Source organism: Eschrichtius robustus, chromosome 8, assembly GCF_028021215.1.
Source record: "Eschrichtius robustus isolate mEscRob2 chromosome 8, mEscRob2.pri, whole genome shotgun sequence".
Lineage (NCBI taxonomy): Eukaryota > Metazoa > Chordata > Mammalia > Artiodactyla > Eschrichtiidae > Eschrichtius > Eschrichtius robustus.
Window position 1 is genome coordinate 125,241,354 of NC_090831.1, and position 22,089 is coordinate 125,263,442.

Here is a 22,089-nt window from a genome sequence, read left to right on the forward strand (position 1 = left end):
GTTATCCTATGTATGTGATACATGGTAAGAAATGCACAGGGATTCGGCTGATGAACCAATAAGCTAGGTAGGTAGCAGCCCTAACCTTAGGGATGTTTCAGTTTCTTAGCTTGAACTATGTGAGTTTGAAGCTGAAGGTATGTGAATTTGAATACGTTACATTAAAGTTGCCTGTGAAACACCCAGGTAGAGTTGTTAAATAGGTGTTATATCTACTTGGATATAGAGGTCAGGATTTCAGAAGATATATTTCAGTTAGAGGTATAAATTTAGGAATCATCTGTATATACTGTAAATGTCCAAATATAAAGTGAGTTTTTCCCACCAAAATTACATCTCAGAGGAGACATAGTCTCATAGGGTATTTTCTCAATTATTTTATCTGGACGCACAAAGCAGTTTAAGTACCAATTTGAAACATGCTGGAGAATAATGTATTGTTTGTATTTATACTAAACATTTTGTCTGTCATTTAACTTTAAAGACCAGATGGTGGTACATATAGGATACAAAAAGCAAGATGATAGATTTAAATACCACAAAATCAATAATCACATTAAATGTAATTTGATTAAATGTAAATGGGTCCAGTTGACCCCGGCTTGTGTCTGCACGGCCTCACCAAGTGTTGTCAGACGACCTGCGTGAGGGCCCTCAACTCTTGGAAACGAAGTCCAGCCCCCGTGGCACCTTGGAAGCTCCTAAGTTAGGTGGAGATTCGCCAGGATGGTGAAGTAGCAAGACCCTGAACTCACCTGCTCTAATGGGCACACCAAAATTTCAACTATTTGCAGAACAACCATCGATGATAAAGACCAGAACCTACCAACCAGAAAAGATCTTCTACAACCACACAGTGAGACAGGTAGGAGGGCTGGAGTCACCATTGTAGTCAAGTCCCATACCCCGGGTGCATGACCCACAAACGGGAGACTGACTACAATTGTAAAGGTTCTACGAAAGGAGTGAAGGGTCCAAACCCCACGTTGAGCTCCCCAGCCCGGGGGTCTCACACTGGGAAGACAAGCCCCAAAAGAGCAGTTGGCTTAAAGGCCAGGGGGCTTACTTTCAGGAGTCACGGAGGGCCGAGGGAAGTACAGACTTCACCCTTAAAGGATGCACGCAAAATCTCACATGCTCCAGGACCCAGGGCAGAAGCAGCAATTTGAAAGGAGCCTGGGTCAGACCTACCTGCTGATCTTGGAGAGAGTCTCTGGGAGAGGCAGGAGGCAACTGGAGCTCCCCCTGGGGACACAGATGCTGGTGGCAGCCATTTCTGGCAGCTAGTTCTATCGTGGGGACAGTGGTGCTGGTAAGCACCATTTTGGAATCCTTCCTCTAGCCTGTTAAGCCTCAGGACCCAGCCCTGCTCTGGCCCAACAGCCTGTAGGCACTAGTGCTGGCACACTTCAGGCCAAGCAGCTAACTAACTGGGCACAGACACAGCCCCACCCACCAACAGACAGGCTGCCTTAAGACCCCCTGAGCTTTAGGCTGCCCTGGACATGGCCCTGCCCACCAGAGGGCCCAGGACTTGGCCCCAGCACCAGTGTGCAGGCTCTAGACCCAGGACCCCCAGGGGCCTCCAGTCAAAGACCCTGGGGCCCTGGTGCCTCCCATCAACAGGCCTGCTCTAGCCTCAGAACTAGCCTCATCCACCAGCCAAAAGAAAACCAAAGCCCTGTAGCCTGCAGACCCAGTCCACCTACTAGCAGGTTAGATCCTGCCCTGGGACTAGTTGGGCCCTGGCCCTGCCCACTAGCAGGCCAACATAAGTTTCAGGACATCCTGGACCCTGCAGCCAACTGTCAGGGACTGGCCCTACCCATCAGCAATCTGATGCCAGCTTTAGGGCTCCTGGGCCCTGGAACCAGACTTCAGGACCTTGCTCTGTCCACCAGTAGGCCGGCACTAACCCCAGGGCCTGGCTTCACCCACCTGTGGGCAGGGAGCAGCCCCAGGGTTCTGCAGCCAGACACCTCGTGACTCAGCCCTGTCAACCAGCAGCCTCTGCACAAGGTAGGTCCAAGCCTACTAGACTGCCCACAGTAGTCAGCCCACCACAACAGAAGGACCCACACAGCCCTCATGGGGGAAACCCTAAAGCACACAGCTCTGGTGAGGAGAGGGGAGTGTGCTGCTCGCCTAGGGTGTCTCCTACAAAAGGCTCCTTCACCGAGACTGGGGGATGTAACCGACCTACGAGATACATACAAACAGGACATCAGGCAAAAGGAGGTGACAGAGGAACATGTTCCCAACAGAGGACCAAGAAGAACTAAGTGACGTGGAGACAGGTGACCTACCCAAAAAGAGCTCAGGGTAGCAGTCATAAAGATGATCAAGGAGCTTGGAGAAGAATGGGTGCACAGAGCAAGAAGCTAGAAGCTTTTAACAAAGAGAAAATATAAAGAACAACCTAACATGAGGAATTCAGTAACTGAAATGCAAAGTACACTAGAAGGAATCAATAGTAGACTAAATGATACAGAGGAACAATGAGCTGGAAGACAGTGGTGGAAATCACTGGTGCTGAACAGAAAAAAAGAAGAATGAAAAGAAATGAGGACAGTTTGAGAGACCTCTTGGACATCAACAAATGCACTAATATTCACATTATAGGGGTTCCAGAAGGAGAAAAGAGAGGCGCTGAGAACATATTTGAAGACACAATAGCCAAAAAGTTCCCTAACTTGGGAAAGGAAACAGATATCTCAGTCCAGGAAGCACAGAGAATCCCATACAGGATTAACCCAAGGAGGAATACACCAAGACACGTTGTAATTGAGATGGCAGAAATTAAAGAGAAAATATTTAAAGCAGCAAGGGAAAAGCAACAAGCTACTTACAAGGGAACTCCCATAATATCAGCTGAATTTTCAGCAGAAACACTGCAGGTCAGAAGGGAGAGGCATGGTATATTTAAAGTGATAAAAGGGGAAAACCTACAACCAAGAATACTCTACCCAGCAAGGCTCTCAGATTTGATGGAGAAATCAAAAAGTTTTACAGAGAAGCAGAAGCTGAAAGAGTTCAGCACCACCAACCCAACTTTACAAGAAATGTTAAAGGAACTTCTCTAAGCAGAAAAGAAAAAGCCACAACTAGAAACATGAAAATTATGAAACAAAACACCTCACCAGTGAAGGCAAAGATAAAGGTAGGAAGTCACCCATGTACAAAGTTTGGGTGAAAAGATAAAAGTAGTAAAATCATTTATATCCACAATAAGCAGTTAAGGAATACACAAAGTAATTAGGTGCAGAATATGACGTCAAAAACAGTAATCATGAGGGAAAGGGAGTACAAATGCAGGATTGTTAAAATGCATTTGAAATTAAGGGATCAGTAACTGAACACATATATACATACATACTCATATATACACATATCTCATGGTAGCAACAAACCAAAAATCTGTAATAGATACACAAAAAGGGAAAAAGAATCCAAACATAACACTAAAGATAGCCATCAAATCATAAGAGAGAAAAACAAAAGAAAGGAACAAAAAAGACCTACAAAAACAGTATGACGATAAGAACGTACATATTAATGATTACTTTAAATGTAAATGGACTGAATGTTTCAATCGAAAGACACAAGGGTGGTTGAATGGATACAAAAACAAGACCTCTATATATGCTGCCTATAAGAGACTAACTTCAGATCTAAGGACACTCACAGACTGAAAGTGAGGGAATGGAAAAATGTATTCCATGCAAACGGAAGTCAAAGACAGAGTAGCACTACTTACATCAGACAAAATAGACTTTAAAATAAAGACTGTTACAAGAGACAAAGAAGGACATTACATAATGATCAAGGGCTCAGTTCAAGAAGATGATTTAACAATTGTAAACATATATGCACCCAACATAGGAGCACCTAAATACATAATAGCAAATATTAACAGATGTAAAGGGGAAAATCAACAGTAACACAACAATAGTAGGGGACTTTAACACCCCACTTATATCAATATACAGATAATCCAAACAGAAAATCAATAAGGAAACACTGGCCTTAAATGACAGACCAGATGGACTTAACAGATTTATATAGAACATTCCATCCAGAAGCAGCAGAATACACATTCTTTCTTTCAAGTGCACGTGGGAACTTTCTCCAGGATAGATCACATGCTAGGCCACAAACCAAGCCTTGGTAAATTTAAGAATGAAATCATGTCAGGCATCTTTCTTTTCCAACCACAACTGTATGAGACTAGAAATCAACTACAAGAAAAGAACCCTGCAAAAAACACCAGCATGTGGAGGCTAAATAATAAACTACTAAATAACCACTGGATCTATGAAAAAAACAAAGAGGAAATTAAAAAAAAAAATACCCAAGGGCAAATGAAAACACAATGATCCAAAATCTATGGGATGCAGCAAAAGCAGTTCTAAGAAGGAAGTTTATAGCAATACGAGCTTACCTCAGGAAACAAGAAAAATCTCAAACAACCTAACCTTACACTTAAAGGAACTAGAAAAAGAATAACAAAACTCAAAATTAGTAGAAGGAAAGAAAGATCAGAGCAGAAATAAATGAAGTAGAGACTAAAAAAAAAAAAATAGAAAAGATCAGTGAAACTAAGGTTGGTTCTTTGAAAAGATAACAAAACTGATAAACCTTTAGCCAGACTCATCAAGAAAAAAACATGGGACTTCCCTGGTGGTGCAGTGGTTAAGAATCTGCCTGCCAATGCAGGGGACACGGCTTCGAGCCCTGGTCTGGGAAGATCCCACATGCCGCAGAGCAACTAAGCCCGTGCGCCACAACTACTGAGCCTGCGCTCTGGAGCCTGCGAGCCACAACTACTGAGCCAGCGTGCCACAACTACTGAAGCCCTTGCGCCTAGAGCCCGTGCTCCGCAACAAGAGAAGCCACTGCAATGAGAAGCCCATGCACCGCAACGAAGAGTAGCTCCCACTCACCGCAACTAGAGAGAGCCCACGTGCAGCAACGAAGACCCAATGCAGCCATAAATTGATTAATTAATTAATTAATTAAAAATATAACAGTATACTAAGAGGATCAAACACCATGATGAAGTGGGATATATCTCAAGGATGCAAGGATTTTTTGGTATTTACAAATCAAAGCAAAAGCTTCATCTGCTGCTCCCCATCACCTGCATTACTGCCTGAACCATCCCCCCCACCCCCCATCCATGGAACAATTATCTTCCATGAAACCAGTCCCTGGTGCCAAAAAGGTTGGGGACCACTGCTGTACGCTGTTGGTAAGGACACAAATTGGTGCAGCCACTACGGTAAACAGTGTGGATCTTCCCCAAAAAACTAAAAATAGAGCTGCCATATGATCCAGCAATCCCATTCCTGGGTATATATCTGAAGAAGATACACTAATTCGAAAAAATACATGCGCCCCAATGTTCATAGCAGCATTATATACCATAGTCAAGATATGCACACAACCTAAGTGTCCACCAGCAGGTGAATGGATAAAGATGTGTGTACACACACACACACAGTCACATACCCACAATGGAATACTATTCAGCCATAAAAAAGGAATGAAATTTTGCCATTGGTAACAATATGGATGTACTTGGAGGGTATTATGCTAAATGAAATAAGTCAGAGAAAGACAGATACTCTGGTATCACTTATATGTGGAATCTAAAAAATAAACTAGTGAATATAACAAAAAAGAAACAGACTCACAGATACAGAGAACTAGTGGTTACCAGTGGGGAGAGGGAAGGGGGTGGGGAGGGGCAAGACAGGGTTAGGGGATTTAGAGGTACAAACTGCTATGTATAAAATAAGCTACAAGGATACATTGTACAGCACATGGAATATAGCCAATATTTTATAATAACTATACATGGAGTATAACCTTTAAAAATTGTGAATCACTATGTTGTACACCTGAACCTTATATAACATCTTACATCAACTACACCTCAATAAAAAATAATTTTTTTTTTTTGTAACTGGGTCTAAATGCCCCCAGTTAGAAGGCAGAGATGGTTAGATTGGATAAAAATGCAAGATCCAACTATATGCTGCCTATCAGAAACTCACTTTGAAGACGACGACACAAGTGAATTAAAAATGAAAGGGTGGGAAAATATGTATATGCCTGTTGAACACCAATTGGAAGACATCTAGAGTGGCTATATTAATATTAGACAAAGGAGATTTCAGAGCAAAGAATATTCCTAGGGATAAAGTGGGTTGTTTCATAATGATAAAGGTGTCAATTCATTAAGAGGAAATAATCTCAAGCATTTATATACGTAATGACACAACTTCAAAATATCAATATACGTCATCAAACAAGTGGATGAAACAGGATATCGAAAACTTGAACAATACTATTAACCAACTTGACATAGAATACTCATTCTTTTTGAGTACACGTGAAATATTTACCAGCAGAGATCATGTTCCAGGATATTAAAGAAATCTCAATAAATTTTTATACAAATTTATACAAATTCAACTCATGCAAATTATATGAGCAATCAATAACAAGAATAACAGTAATAGAAATCAATAATAAAAAGATACCTGGGGGAATTCTCTGGTGGTCCAGTGGTTAGGACTCTGCGCTTTCACTGCTGAGGGCCTGGGTTCAATCCCTGGTTGGGAAACTAAGACTCCCACAAGCCGCGCGCTGTGGCAATCAATCAGTCAATAAAAAATACCTGGAAAATCTTCAAATATTTGAAAATCAACCAAGAACATACTTCCCAATACTCTATGGGTCAAAGAAGAAATCAAAAGGCTATTTTCAGCTGCCTGAAGATGAAAACACAACATATCAAAGACTGTAGGATGTAGCTAACTCAGTACTTGGAAACTTTATAAACTAAGCTGTATTAGAAAAGAATAAACGTTTAAAATCAATGACAAGCTTCCACTTTAAAGTAGGAAAAGAAGAGCAAGTTAGAAGAACAAAGAAGCAGAGGAAATATTAAATATTAGGATGGAAATGAATGAAAGAGAAAATTAAAAATTAATGAAACCAAAAGCTGGATCAAGAATATTAATAAGGGCTTCCCTGGTGGCGCAGTGGTTGGGAATCTGCCTGCCAATGCAGGGGACACGGGTTCGAGCCCTGGTCTGGGAAGATCCCACATGCCGCGGAGCAACTAGGCCCGTGAGCCACAATTACTGAGCCTGCGCATCTGGAGCCTGTGCTCCACAACAAGAGAGGCTGCGATAGTGAGAGGCCCGCGCACCGCGATGAAGAGTGGCCCCCACTTGCCGCAACTAGAGAAAGCCCTCGCACAGAAACGAAAACCCAACACAGCCATAAATAAATAAATAAATAAATTAATTAATTAAAAAAAAAAAAAGAATATTAATAAAACTGTTAAAACTCTAGTCAAAAAAAAAAAAAAAAGAAATTACCAATATCAGTAGTGAGAGTGGCAACTTTACTAGAGATTCTGCAGATGTTAAAAAAGATAAGCAACAGGAACTCTCATTCACTGCTTGTGGGAACACAAAAGGGTGCAGCCACTTTGGAAGATAGTTTGGCAGTTTCTTGCAAAACTAAATATACTCTTATCATATGATCAAAAACCTGCACGCAAATGTCTACAGCAGCTTTATCTGTAATTGCCAACTTGGAAGCAACTCAGATGTCCTTCAGTAGGTGAACGGATAAATAAACTGTGGTACACCTAGACAATGGAATATTTAGTGCTGAAAAGAAATGAGCTATAAAGCCACAAAAAAACATGGACAAATCTTAAGTGTGTATTACTCAGAAAGAAGCTGCCTGAAAAATCTATGTACTGTATTATTCCAACCCTGTGACATTCTGGAAAAAGGAAAACCATGGAGACAGTAAAATATCATTTGTTGCCAGTGGTAGGGTGGGGGGAGAAAGATGAATAGGCAGAGCACAGAGGATTCTTCAGGCAGTGAATCTCCTGTATATGATACCGTAATGGTAGTTAAAACCCACAGAAGGCACCAAACCAAGAGTGAACCAAGAGTCAGCTATGGGCTTCGGGTGACAGTGATGTGTCAGGGCAGGTTCACGAGCTCTAACGAAGGCCCTGCTCTGGCGCAGGGGTGTTGGTGGGGAAGCTGTGTGCTCTACAGTTCCTGCTCGATTCTACCGTGAACCTAAAATTGCTGTAAAAAATAAACTGTATTTTATAAATGAGTAAGGGCTTATTAGGAACCACATTTCTGCCAATAAATCTGATATCTTAAATGAATTCCTTGAAAGAAACAAATTTCCCAATTTCTTTGAAGAAGAAATAGACACCCTGTCTCTACACCTGTTAAATAAATTGAATTTGTAGTTTAAAAACCTTTCCACAAAGAAAGCTCCAGGCACAGATGGTTTCACTGATGAATTTTATCAAACAATGGAGGAAAAAACTGTGTCAATAATACACAACCTTTTCTGGAAAACTTCTATGAAATTTTGACGTTATGAGCAAGCCTTAACTATTCATCTTAAAAGCAGTATACCAGGAAATCATAAGCCCATATCCTTCATGAATATAGAATTAAAATTCCCTTACAAAATATTGGCAAATCACATCCAGTATACGTAAGAAGGATGGTACATTATGAACAAGTGGGTTTTATCCCAGGAATGCAAAGCTGCTTTAACGTTAGAGAATCAGTTTTAATTATGATTTAATAATACAAGAGAAGAAGGCTTAGGATCTTGCAGGAAAATCAGAATTCAATACCCGTTAACGATAAAAACTCAGCAAACTAGGAATGGAAGGAAAATTCCTCAACCTGATAAAGGGCATCTATGGAGAACTATAGGTAGTATCATTAAAAAAAAAAAAAAAAAGACTGGTTTAGGAACAAGGTAAGGATGCCCGTACTTACCACTTACATTCAACATTTGTAGTGAAAGCCTTAGCCACCGCTATAGGCGAGAAAAAGCAATAAAGGGCATGTACATTGGAAAGGAAGAAGTAAAACTGTCGATCTGCAGACTCTGAGCAAGTGTGTAGAAAAATCACGGGGGTTTTCAAAAATACTACTAGATAGAGTAAAGGGGTTTATCAGGATCACGAGATGAAAGGTCAACATAAAAATGAATTGTGGGAATTCCCTGGTGGTCCAGTGGTTGGGACTCTCTCACTGCCAAGGGCCTGGGTTCTATTCCTGATCGGGGAACTAAGATTCTCACAAGCCGTGCAGCCAAAAAAATAAAAATAAACCCTACCAACTTATTAAAAAAATAATAATAAAAATGAACTGTACATCTATATAGTAGCAACAAACAGTTCAAAATAAATAATGGGATTGTAATTGCAATTTACAATAACATCAAAAATGTGAAAACTTAATTTTAAGATTTGTACAATGAGAAATACAAAACATTGCTGAGAGAAATTAAAGAAAACCTAAACAGATGGAGAACTATGCTATATTCATGAATTAGAAAACTCAATATTGTTAGGATGTTAATTCTCTACAATTTGATCTAAGATTTAATACTATACTCCATCAAAATCCCAGTAGACTTTCTGTAGACGCTGACAATCTAATTTTCAAATTCAGATTTACATAGAAACGCATAGGACTAAGAGTGGCCAAAGTAATTTTGTAAAGAATAAAGTTGGAGCACATGCACCAGTTCAAGACAGACTGTAATAATGACTTACAGATAAAGAATTGATTGGTGGAACAAAAATAGACCCACACATATATGGGCAATTGATTTTCAGCAAAGGAACCAAAACCCACTGGGCAAAAATAATCTTTACAACAAATGGTGCTGGAAGAATTTTATATCCCTACGGACAGAAATGAACCTTGACCCCTACCTTATACCATACACAAAAATTACTTCAAGATGGTCATAGATCTAAATAGAAAAAAGAAAACTATACAGCTTTTAGAGGAAAATGAAGAATACCTTCATAACTTTAGGGGAGGCAAAGATTACTCATTGGAAGAAGTAGTCGTCAAAGATGAATGAACTGGACTTCATCAAAATTAAAAGCTTCTGCTCAAGACACCGTTGAGAAAACAAAAACGTAAACCACAGACTAGTACCCAGAGTGTATAAAGTGCTTAAAATTTAATTAATTTAAACCAGTTTTCAAAATGGACAAAATACTTGAACAGACCCTTCACCAAAGATGTAGAAAATGGCTCAGCCTGTGAAAAGGTGTTAATGTCACAGTAATCAGGGAAATGCAAAGTGAAGCCACAATCAGATACCACTTCACACCCATTAAAATGGCTAAAAGATTGATGTGGGTTCTGAGGAGATGGCAGAGAAGCTGTTGCAGCACAGCTTTCGGATCTTCCCCCAGTCGATACCCACGTACAGTGAGAGCAGCTACACGGCCAAACCGAAGACCCGAGGATAACGTTTTCAAACTAACGAGGTGACAAGGTAGCCTCACAGTCTCTAAAATAAAGTGGGTAGGGAAACAAACTAACAGCTGTAAGCCCTGTGTGTTATTGCCACGCCCATGACAGAAAGCAAAAGGAAGCAGCAACAGAGCCCCTGGTGGGCCCGAGCATGAAAGAGCCCGAAATCGGGAACAGGTATCAGCTGGAGACACGGTGGTGAGTCTGAGAGCAGCAGCTAAGCCGGGAGCAGTGCAGGGTGCCCACGCGCCCCAGTGCCTCTGAACTCTGGAAACTTCCCGCCAGGGCTTCTTTCCAGGTCAGGGCCCCAGACTGGGGAGAAACTGCTGGGAGCAGAATAAAAATTGTGCAGGAGAGGTCCAACGGAGAAAAAGGAAAGCTCTAGCTTGGCTGCGGAGGAGGGGGCCAGGCACTCCCGGCAGCCGCTGCCACGCTGTTCACGCACGCAACAAAAGACACCTGTGTCGTTCTCATCATCCACGTTAGTCCACGGGTTTTAGGAGATGTCTGCCGGAAATGGGGACAAAGACCAAAAACGCATCGATTATAAATCACAGTAGCGCAGTTTACCCCCCGGTCTTCGAACGTGGATCCCCAGTAGCAAAACAACCATAGAAGCCAAAAGGCACTGGCACGTTACTGGACCATTCAGTCCTTAGGAACCATCCAGTCTGTCATCGTATCGTATGAGAATCTCCCAGGGTGAGGCGACTTGGGTTTGCAGGCTTCTATTCGGTCCAGTCAGGTTCCAAAATCAGGAGTGGTCCCAGCCATATATGGCTTCCCCCTTTGCAGCATCTGGTACAATCTCTCAAGGTGCTAACGAAATATTAGGTTCCCATCACATAACCCTTTATTCATTCCTTTACCCTCGGCTACTGTTTTTCCTTGTTTTCATTTATACCCAAACTTTTCCCACCTTTAGAAGGGACGGACATTTGGTTCGGTCACTGTGCTGGTCTACACTGCAGGGAGCAGTACTAGTCTGGGAAGTCCTTGCCCCTCAGTCCACTCCCATTCAGAGAGGGTACGGTTACCCAGGTGCAGAACGAGTGGGCTGCCTTCAGCACCAGGCAAGGAAGCCGCATTCACTGGTAGCCCCAGTTTTGCCAGATGGGGTGAAGGCACATCCTGTCCCTTCAGGCCCTTAGGAATTCTGACATAAAGGATAAAACAAAGACAAAAACAAAAAGCATAGTTAGAAAACATCCCTGTTGACAGTCTTTGTACTTGCAGCCCCAGTCCTATGACCCACTGCATCAAGTAGGGGAAAAAGCTGAGGTGACGTGGGGAAGAAAGAATGAAAGCACACCAGGAAGACAGGCTCCCAGAACCAATCAAAACTGTAACACTTGTTCAAAACAAACTAGAAGACATAAGTCGTGTGAAATGACAACATAAAGCAGAATCTGAAAACTCACAAATGACAGAACTCAAGCAAAAATTTGAAATTAAAAGAAATAATTTCAGAAATGAAGAATAAAAGGAACACAGCAGGGGTGAAGAAATATGGTAAATAATGCCTTTAAAGAAAATAGAATTTGATGAGAAGGAAAAAATTTGATCAAAAAGAAATGAGAAAATTACTACATCTGTGGGGTCTGGGCTTGTCCTCCTGGGGTAAACAACTAGAAAAGTAGGAAAAAATACAGAATACAACTCTTTTCAAACATGGGATCACAGGACTGCAGGACAGTATCCAGAGAACAAGGGGAGCCTCGCCTCACCCCAGCTTTCCGCCCAGAGACAATTTCCAGCCTGCTGTGCAGAGAGGGGAGCCCCAGAGAGGGTGCTGGTCTTGCTGAACTGAGACGGAGAACAGCTCAGGGAGGCCAACGCGGCCAGAATTTGCAGCACAGAATGTAGGGCCGGAGGGAGCACGCGAAGAAAGGGTCTCTGTTTTGAGTCTGGCCACGTCACTGTCCGCAGGTCATCGTGACCCCAAGAGACTGAGCCGAGAACACGTTCCGAGGAGAGAACGAGACCTGGGAAGCTATGAACCGAACCACTTCCAGAGATCACAGCAGCCAAGACACGGCGCTGAGTAACCAGGGCACTGTACGTTCCCCCGAAGGACCAGACCTCAGCAGTGAGGCCTAGTTAGACTCATCCTGAGAACGCTTGCAGAGCAGCTTCAAAAGGGGGACCCAACGCTCAAGCAGCTCAGCTGCCGCCAGAATGAGAACACACCACCATCCAGCCTTCACCGTGAAAGCGCAGACTCTGGAATCCAGTAAAACTTACTAGATGTGGAAAAGGCAAGAAAATGCGACCTGTGTCAGCAGGAGAAAAAAGAACAATCAGTTAACGAAAGAGACCCAGAAATGAAAGAATTAGCAGACAATGGTTATTAAAAATAGCTCTTATAAAAATGTGCTAAAAGTTTTAAAGGAAAGCTTGAACATAATGAGGAATGAAACAGTGAAATCAGAACTGTCAAGGTCATGAAAAGCAAGGCCAACCTGAGACACTGTCACCAGAGGGGACCAAAGAGACACGGTGACCGAATGCAGTGTGGTGGCCTGGATGGGGTCCTGGAACAGAAAAAGGACGTGACTGAAAACACTGCTGAAATCTGAACAATGTATGTAGTTTACTTAATAGGAATGCACCAAGGTTAATCTCTTCGTTTCGACAAGAAGAATGTTCTATAAAATATTAACATTAGGGGAGACGGGACAAGGGGTATTTGGGAACTCTCCGTATTATCTTTGCAACTTTTCTGTAAATCTAAAATTATCCCCAAACAAAACATTTATTTAAAAGTCCAGTAAATTGCTATAATGCAGTTTACTTGAGGTACATACCTGTAGACGTCCATCACAGCATTATTCATGAGGAAAAATCGTAAACTACCTAAACATCTTCTAGTTTTGTTTTTCTGGTGGTTGTTCCCCCTCCCTCCTTTTGTTTTTAGGGATAAACATGGACATTTTATACATGTGTGTGTGTGTCTGTGGGTGAATGTGCTTGAATACGCATGAAATATTTCTGGATGGATCTGCAGGAAAACAATAGCAGTGGTTTCCAGTGGGTGGGGAAATTGGCTGAGAGACACGGCATAGAGGAGACCTAGCTTTTACTGTGTGCTTTCTGGTACATTTTGAATTTTCACCACGTGCAAATACTACTTAGAGTAAAGGTCTAAATAATTTTGTAAACCTTCTGTTGCTTAAAAATATTGAAAACCACTGAGCTACACGATCTCTAGGTCTGACATTTAGTGATTCCGTTATTCCCATACAAACATTTTTTATTAAATAAAAATAAGGGTATTTTAAGTACAAAACGTCAAATATTTTTACACAGGTATTAATCTACACCGTCAAGAGTAATGTATCCCTTTGTTTCAGAAATCGACCGTCTCTGTTCCTCTGTCAGCTGGGCTCCAGGAGCTGGAAGCCCCTCTCTGGGATGGAGGGGCTGCTGGGGGCGGGCAGCGAGCATGCTGCGCCTGTACGGGGGGGGGGGGGGGGGGGGTCAGCTGAGCCCCAGTGGAAGCCAGGAGCCGGGGGTGGGGGTGGGTGGGGAGGGAGAGGTGAGGAACCCACACGCCTGCTCCTCTTTCTTCTCCTTTGGGCTGAAAGTGCCAGTCCCTGCCCTCAAAGACTGATATCAGCTGTTGAGACCGTCAAGTAAAACTAAAGCTCTACGTGTACGCGGCGCTCACGGTGTGGGGCACGAGGGCGGGGAGGGCTTCCTGGGGAGCAGTCTAGGCGGACGCACAGAGGCCTGAACACCTGTGTCCGGGGCAGGGGATGGCAGGTCGCTTTGTCCTGAAGGTGACGGGGCCTCGGGCCAGGCTGCGGGGTGAGGCCCCAGAGGACAGCTAGATGGTGCCTGTCGGCGCCCCCGGGGGCGGGGAGAACTGCCACCTCCAGGGTTAGGACATCTTGGCGGAGCAGCTCTGGGGAAGAAGCTAAGCACCGAGTCTCGGAAGTGTAGCTTTTCTGGTCACAGCAGAAGCTGCTGTAATAGCGATAGGGCTGCCGACCGTCCCCGGGTTTGGAGCGAAGGAGGCAGATGCTTGGGAAGTCGTCACCGCGTGTGGAGGAGGGGGAGGTTTGGATGGGGCTGCAGAGGGCAAGCCAGCTGAGGACAGAGGCCTGGGAGCGCCGCGCGGCCAGCGGCGGTGGGATGGGGTTGGGGGAGCAGAGGGCCAGCGGGTGCCGCGCCTGCTGGGACTTTCATGGAGCAAAGCAGGTGACAGTCGTAGCCAAAGAAACACAGGGGGAGACACTCTTCCCAGCTCAGTGGCTGGGATAAGAACCGGGTTAAAAGACCTTCTGGGGCCAGAAGGAAATCTTCAAATATGCAAACCCTGACCTGCAGGGAGAGAACGTCAGAAGCCCAATCGGGAGCCCGCCCGGGGTGGGGGTGGGGGTGGGGGGGTGGGTCTGGGCCGCAGCAAAGAGCCATGAACCTGACCCCGGAGGCCTCGGCAGCGTCGGCGTGGAAAACACCACACCCTCCTGGGAGACAAGAGACGCGGCCCAGCGAGACTCCCGCCGCCTCCGGCAGCTCGGGTGGACACGCCGGGGGGACAGGGATCCCAGAGAGCCGGGAGTGGGGGACACGACGACAGCGAGAAGGGGCTCTTCCCCCTTCCTACCAAGGAGACCGTGGGCTCGTTGCAGAAGCTCACGCAAGTTTCGAGAACCCTGAGGAACCACAGGTGAGGCGTGTGCCGGTCCAGACGTCGTGGCAGGAACAGGACGGGTCCCATCAGCCCTGTGTCCTCGCTGCTCAGGGCGGCCTCTCCTGAACCCCACCCACCTCCCGCCTCCATCTCCAGCTCAAAAACCACCTGTCTTTGTCTGTGTCCGCATCAGGTTACAAGCTCAGTGACGCAGGGACCGGTGTCACGTTCTGGTCCTTCCAGGCGCTGAGTAGATGAGTTGAGCGTGTGGTCAAAGAACAAGGGAACGGCGGCAGCTGACAGCTGGGGCCACGGGGCCGGGGCTGCTCCTGCCCCCACTGTCACCCCAGGGCCCACTGCAAGGGGCGCCTGGGGTCTGAGGCACCGGCTGGCCCTGCAGAGACAGGCTTTGGTGCGATAGACGCTTCGCGCGATGCCACTTCCTCCTGCAGACTCACGAGCGCCGCTTCTCCTCGGCCCCCGGCCCGCGCCCCTCTCCCCGGGAGGCCGGATCCATCCAGGTCAGCAGAGCTGACAGCCAGAAGCACCCTGCTCGCCCATCTGAGCCTTGGCGCGGCGACGCCTTGAAGCTTCCTTCCTCGTGTGTCTGACGGTGAGAAATCGAGCGTGAGGTCCAAGGAAAGGCCGCCCCGAGCAAGGGCTTTACAGCCCGGCACAGACGTGACCGCGTCCAGCCCCGTCCAGATGGACAGCTTCACAGACGGGGGGCGTTTCAGACGGGCATTTAAAAGAATTGGTCAGATGATGGGGGGCTTGGACACCTTCTGTAAAATCACACAGTGCACAAGCTGTTGTAGGAAGTTGAATGGGATTCTGAGCAGTTTCAATTCTTAGCAGCCCCCTTAGAACTTACATCTAAACTTCTCATCTGAAGAGGGAGAGAACCAAGTTGATCACGTCCACACGCCAGTCACTCTGAAAGGCTGGGCCAGGCTGTCGGTGAAGTTCAAGCGCTCGTCAGCTTCCAAGCTGTGATCAGAACGCCAACAGAGACTCAGGCAGCATTTTATAGATGTAAAATATTTTATTTGTAAATGGTGATCTTCTAAATCTGTGTCCACAAATTCCAAAACCCATAACACTCTGTATACCTCAAAAAATTCAATTTTTGCCAACATTAGATATTATTATACAGAACAGAAAACAAAACGAAAACCCGGTAGGACAAATACTGGTAGGATGTCAGAATATTGTACAAGAGAAGAAAAATATTCAAGAAACAAATTTCATACAGCTATTTATCAAGAGAAAAATATATACAATTGATTTATTCTGTAAGATAAAAATACACCATGCCATATACATGACAAGTTGAGAACTGCGTCACTGAATATACCAACAGCTTTACAGTCCACTTGAATTGTGCACACAGAAACTTCATTTTATACTTAGCCTGTGAAGTGTCAGTACCAGAATCTTAAGTACAAAATAAAAAGCTAACCTGGTTCAAAATGCTGATTAAGTTTCTACAAGCAAACACAAAACAGTGTGTTTTTTTTATTAAAGAAATGTAAACAAACAGTTCATACAAACACAGTTGAAAATTACATCTTCCAAAACCCTACTGCCGGGGTCCTGCAGCTGCAAGCATGGTCACATCTCTTTTTTTTTTTTTCCTTTTTCAAATTTTTGTGTTAAATAGAAGACTAGAGAGTTAGATTAGAGTTCCTGCTACATGATCCTAGTATGTTTACATGATTCTTTGTGGCTTGAAACAAAGTTCTAATCGAAACTACTTCTGCTGAAGAAAAATTCAGCCTCCATTTGGGGGTATTTTTAAGCAGTTATTCACAGTTATCACAAATTGTAAGCACAAAAAAACCTGACTGAAGAAGTAGGGATGCAACAATATAATATGAAAAAATCAGTTTAAATTACCAAAACGGCTATAAAAGTTGTAGTCATAGCATACACTCTGTTCTATGAGAAGTAAGGTGTATAAAACAATTAACTACTAACAGACCGTAGTTTCCAAAAAACCCCAAACACTCTAGGTTGAAATTTTGGTTATTACATAATTATAATGGCATATTTAATAACAAAATTATATTGTAACATCCCTATGAACATTTTATAAGCACCCGAGCTGCTGCAGAGCCTGGTAGCATTTGGTCAATAACTATTTTTATACTGTATTTTTTTCTCAAAATATTTACATATTTGTACAAAGTAACAGGGTTTGTTAGTTTTGCAGGTAACAGCAGCAGCTTGGCTTTCTTCTAACTTTTATTTAAAAATAGCTTCATTCACTTATTCAATAATAAATACAAAAAGTTTCTCTTATTTTACAGAAATCAAAAACTACAATAAACTGACTCATGGAATCAAGTATTTAAATGTATTTTAGTGCAAGTTATTATCCCTTAGCTCTATCCCTAAGGAAGTCATTCAGTACATTCCTTGTTCAGTGGTGTCTACTTTATTTAAAAACTTTTAAATTAGAGGGCCTGCCCCTTTTTCAGATAAGGCGGTGGCCAGCACTTTGGACGTCTCCCTTTCGCTGGTGATTTCAGTCTTACATTCACAGGAAGGCCTCTGCCCTGGGGTGGGGGCAGGGCGGCCATCGGCTCTTGCCCCAGTAAAAGTTTCTCCTTAGTGAGACTAAAGAAGCATAACGAAACAAAACCCACCCTCAAAAAGAAAAAAGAAAGAAAAGAAAAAGAAAAAAAAAGTGCTGGACCATTCTGTAATTCTTTAACCTCAGCAACTTCAGGAAAGTTGCCTCGGTCGGCTTTCTCCTGGTGCTCCTCTAACCTAAAGCACGGAGGAAATCAGGACTCCCAGAAGCTAGTTTCCAAAAAGTCACAAAACAGAAAACAAAAACATCTTTCCGTCTGCGAAATTCAAATGCTGTGTTGAATCGCTCCTTCCTAGGGACGAGCCGCCCTCTGAGACAGCGGGGAATGCATCAGTTCATCCACTTCCGGCAGTTCACGGCGCCACAGTGACAGGGGATCTTGTGCTGGTCGTCCTCAAAGTCAAACTTATAGTCATAGCAAAGCTGCCCACAGCAAAGACACAGTGTGAGAAAGGCCTCCCTCTGCCTGCTGCGCACAGCCAGCCCACAGACGGACGGAATTAAAGGAAGCCCTGACGCGTCGAGGGGCCGTGGGACTCGGGTGGGGAGGTGGGGGAACCTCAAAAGGAAGACGCGGAGCTGCCGGCCGTGCTCTTCCGGGGGATCCCGCGGGGCCCGAGGCAAGCGGGAGGCACTATTCCTGGGGCCAAGCCGGAGGCGGCGAGGGCAGCCGGTGCGTTTCCACACCGCGCACCGCGGTGCCGGGCCCGCCGCTCTGGGTGGGACAAGCCCCCCCACCCCCACCCCCGTCCCCGGGCCCAGGGGGCGTCCCCCGCCCCTTTCTTGCCAGACGGGGCAACGAGATGGGCAGAGGTGAGTCGCTCTTGCCCGCGAACATCCTTCTCCATCTTTCCTCACGTACAAGAATATTTAAAAGACGTTGCTCTATTTAGGCGCAACCGCATTATCGGTAACATCTCAGATCAACCCCGCTGTCAAGGTGGACGGGAGTCTGCGTGATTCCCAAGGTGGAAGCCTCACCCCGGGGCCCCGACCCCTGAGAAACCTGACACGGCCAAGGTCCCTGTGATTCAAATACCCCGGGACACTATTTGCAAAGACTTCCCTTCTGCACCGGAAGGGAACACACCGGTATTTACTGAGTTCTTACAGGAACTCCACGAGGAACTGTTTCTCCTTGTGTGTAATAAGGTGAGGTACAGGCTGGAGGGCTTAGCGCGGCCCGCTCGGAGCGGCGTGAGCAGGGCCTGGGGCTGCGGAGCCTCCATCCGTCCCCACGCCGTGACACCACCCTGGGGTCCTCACAGACTTTCTCTAATTTACTCAAGTTGGGGAGATGTGCAGAATAGGCCTCGGGTCAATTCTCGATTTGAAAAAAGCACATTCCAAAAAGATGACCAAAAAATACAAGTATGACCTCACAGCTCTGTTCACGTAGGGCTGGGGGCTCAAACCCAGTAAAGAGCCTCAGGCGCCTCCCCCCCTGCACAGGGGAGGCTCCCCCACGGAACCCGCACCGCGTGGCAGCCGCTTCCCAGGACACCCCGATCCCGGGCACGGAGCGCACCTCGAAACGCGTGCTTGCCACGACTGTGACAAAGTCAGGAAACGTAAACAAGGCGATCAAGACTCATAACAATCCTAACAGGCGACGCGCTGGGCCAAAGTAATCCGTGGGGCAAGGGAAAGAACACCTAACGAGACAGCAAGGATCTGTTGGTAGAAAAGCCTGTAAGCCTGTACTGGCCCTGAGTGTGAGGAGGAGCCACGGGGACCCCCGGGGCACCCCCAGATTTGCCGCCTACAGCCTCAGGGTGACCTCACGTGAGCCACGATGACCCCGGGGACCACGAGGCACCAATCCCGTGACATTCTCGGCCACGAGCTCGACGACGGGCGTCATTTTAAAGAGAGGGTCACCAAGCCAAACAGACAGCGTGGGGGTCGAGGGGAGCCCGTCCACACGAGCGGCGTGGGGCGTGGGACCTGCAGGACAAAGACTGTCGGACTGAGACCTGCAGGGTGGCAGAGGCCGACCTTCCGGGAGGAGGGCTTTGCTGGCAGCGCAGGACTGGGCACCGCCGAGCCGATCACGTGTACAGGGGAGTCGGGCACTGCCCACAGGGAGAGGCGCGCACAGATGTGAGCCCTGCGCTTACCTCTTCTCCCTTCTGGATCCGCCGACTGGAGCTGATGATGATTTTGTGTCCTCGCTCGAAAGTCACCACCTCAGCCACGCAGTTAGGTGCGCACGAATGGTTGATATACCTGCAAGCCACCGTTTCAGAAACTACTTACTATAAGACTTCGGAAGAAGAAGCTTTAAAAAAAAAAACCTTTCAGCTCACAGGGAAAACTTTTTCTAATTACATTTCTATCTGTCCATTAATAGAATATACACATTTTTTTTTTTTTTTTTTTTGGCTGCGCGGCTTGTGGGATCTCAGTTCCCCGACCAGGGTCTGAACCTGGGGCCCTGGCAGTGCAAGCGGAGAGTCTTAACCACGGGACCGCCAGGGAAGTCCCAAACATACAATTTTAAACAGAAATCCTCTCTGTGACTGCGAGGCCACCGTGAGCCCGCGGACCCACCGCGCCTCCCGCTCACCTGGCAGGCCCTCCCGTGAGCGTGGCGTCGATCACGTGGTCGCTATCCATGCGGAACATGTACACGCCTCGGTTCTGAAAGAGAAGGAGGTCAGGAGCCCCTCTGCGTGCCCGTCCCCCGTGAGCGGGCGAGGCCGGACGTGCGGGGACAACACACGCCAGCCCGTCAGGCGGCGTCTACAAGCTGTGAACGGAACCAACACGTCGGCAGGTGGCCTGTGAAGCCAGGCGCGTCAATCCAGCCACATCCTCGCAGACAGTAAGACCGACGGAAAAGACAGGAGGAAAATACAAACATATCCAGACGTGGTGCTGTTCGACACTGCACTTCCACCAGCATGACGGTCAGATCCGGCCCTGCGCCGCGGCTGTCAGACGGCACAGGAGGGGTGCTGCGCTCACCTGGGACTCGTAAAGCTTCTCCTTTCTGTTGGCGACTTCGTTCCGGATGATGGTCCCGATGTACTCGATGACCATGGTGTGCTTCTCGATGTCCCGAGCAGCGTACAGGCCCAGCCCCTGAGGAGACGCACGTGTACACACCTCAGAGCCACTTGGCTTCCACGGGCAACTGGCCTGCAGCCTCTTTCACACAAAGGTACCACCCTTGGGTCACGGCAGAAGCCACACTGAAGACCCCACCTGAACTCACGTGACCTTTTCACTGACCACACTCTCAGCTGAACCCTGAATGCTGGACAATCTTTTCACCTAAAGTGATGATATCACTACCTTGTTTTTGTATCTTTTTGACACTAAACTCTCAGCGCTGACTGGCTGAGCGCTTCTTCTATCTGGCTGTCTTGTCTTGTACGTAATGTCACTCCCAGATCCCACCAACTCAACAGGCTAATGGCTTCTGCTATTTATTTTATCCCACCATTTCTAAAAGGACTTGACGTAACAATAAGCTTACAGAACAGAAAGAGGGCTAACTATAAAGGATTATTATAATCTTGAGTTTCTGCATTCTCAGCTAAAACTGACCAGATCCCCACCAGACACGGTCCTCACCAAGCACCACCTGGGAGCACACAGTACGGGGTGTGCTGTTGTTAGAAATTTTGGTATATGAATTGAATTAACTTCTGAAAAAAACCACTTATGCAATTTATCTGTTCAATTCCAGATGAGACTCAGAGCTGAACAGACTAGAACACACAGAAAGAATCTGTATGGAGATGAATACAGTTTGGTATAAGAGACAAGAAGATCAGTGGAAATGAACAGAGAATCCAAATAGACCCAGGCACACGTGAAAACTTAATGTACAGTAGTTTGGTGGTACTAAAATTCTGTTTAATATGGATGGGTCATATACATTATTAGGTTGGCCAAAAAGTCCGTTTGGGTTTTTCCACAAATCTTAACAGAAAAACCCCAACGAACTTTTTTGGCCAACCCAATACTAAATGGTGCTTCCACAACTGGTTGTTCAATGGAAAAAAAAATAAATTTGTCTTAAACATAAAGAATAAAATTCCTGAAAGAAAAAACATCTAAGAAAGTACATACGCAACCCACAGTCTCAACCAGGAACAGAAGCTACAGAAAATTATACGTTTGACTATATAAAAATTAAAACTCTTAAAGGAAAAAACATACCACACTTTCTGGTAGGTGTTTTCCCCTACGAAACATCCTTTGCCTAATAGTACAAGTTCTTATAAACTGCAAAACGGACAAATGCAGCTCACAGAAGAGCAGATCCAAATGGCAAACACGAAAAGCTGCAACTGAGGTGACATTGTCGGTCTACGCTTAATAGGCTGGCAAAAATACAAAAGGGTGGTAACGCTACCAAAGGGAAAACAAGAAAAATAGTCTCATACACTGCAGGAAGAAGTGGGCAATTACAGCCCTTCTGCTAAGATGAAAAGTACATGTACTTCTAACACAGAAATCTCACTTTGGGGCCTACACACCACTGA

At 45.5% G+C, this 22,089-nt stretch overlaps 1 protein-coding gene across 16 annotated transcripts in view; it reads right to left on the reverse strand.

Moving 5' to 3' along the window:
* Positions 1-16,044: 16,044 nt before the first annotated feature.
* KMT2C (lysine methyltransferase 2C) overlaps positions 16,045-22,089 on the reverse strand; it is a 275,662-nt gene continuing 269,617 nt past the window's right edge. For all 16 annotated transcript variants that reach the window (XM_068549742.1, XM_068549731.1, XM_068549741.1 and 13 more), the window contains 4 exons: positions 20,561-20,677; positions 20,160-20,233; positions 19,711-19,819; positions 16,045-18,013 (listed from right to left, as the gene is read on the reverse strand). In XM_068549742.1, coding sequence (XP_068405843.1) covers positions 17,921-18,013; positions 19,711-19,819; positions 20,160-20,233; positions 20,561-20,677 — 393 coding nt within the window. In that variant the 3' untranslated portion in view covers positions 16,045-17,920. The remainder of the gene's footprint in view (positions 18,014-19,710; positions 19,820-20,159; positions 20,234-20,560; positions 20,678-22,089) is intronic.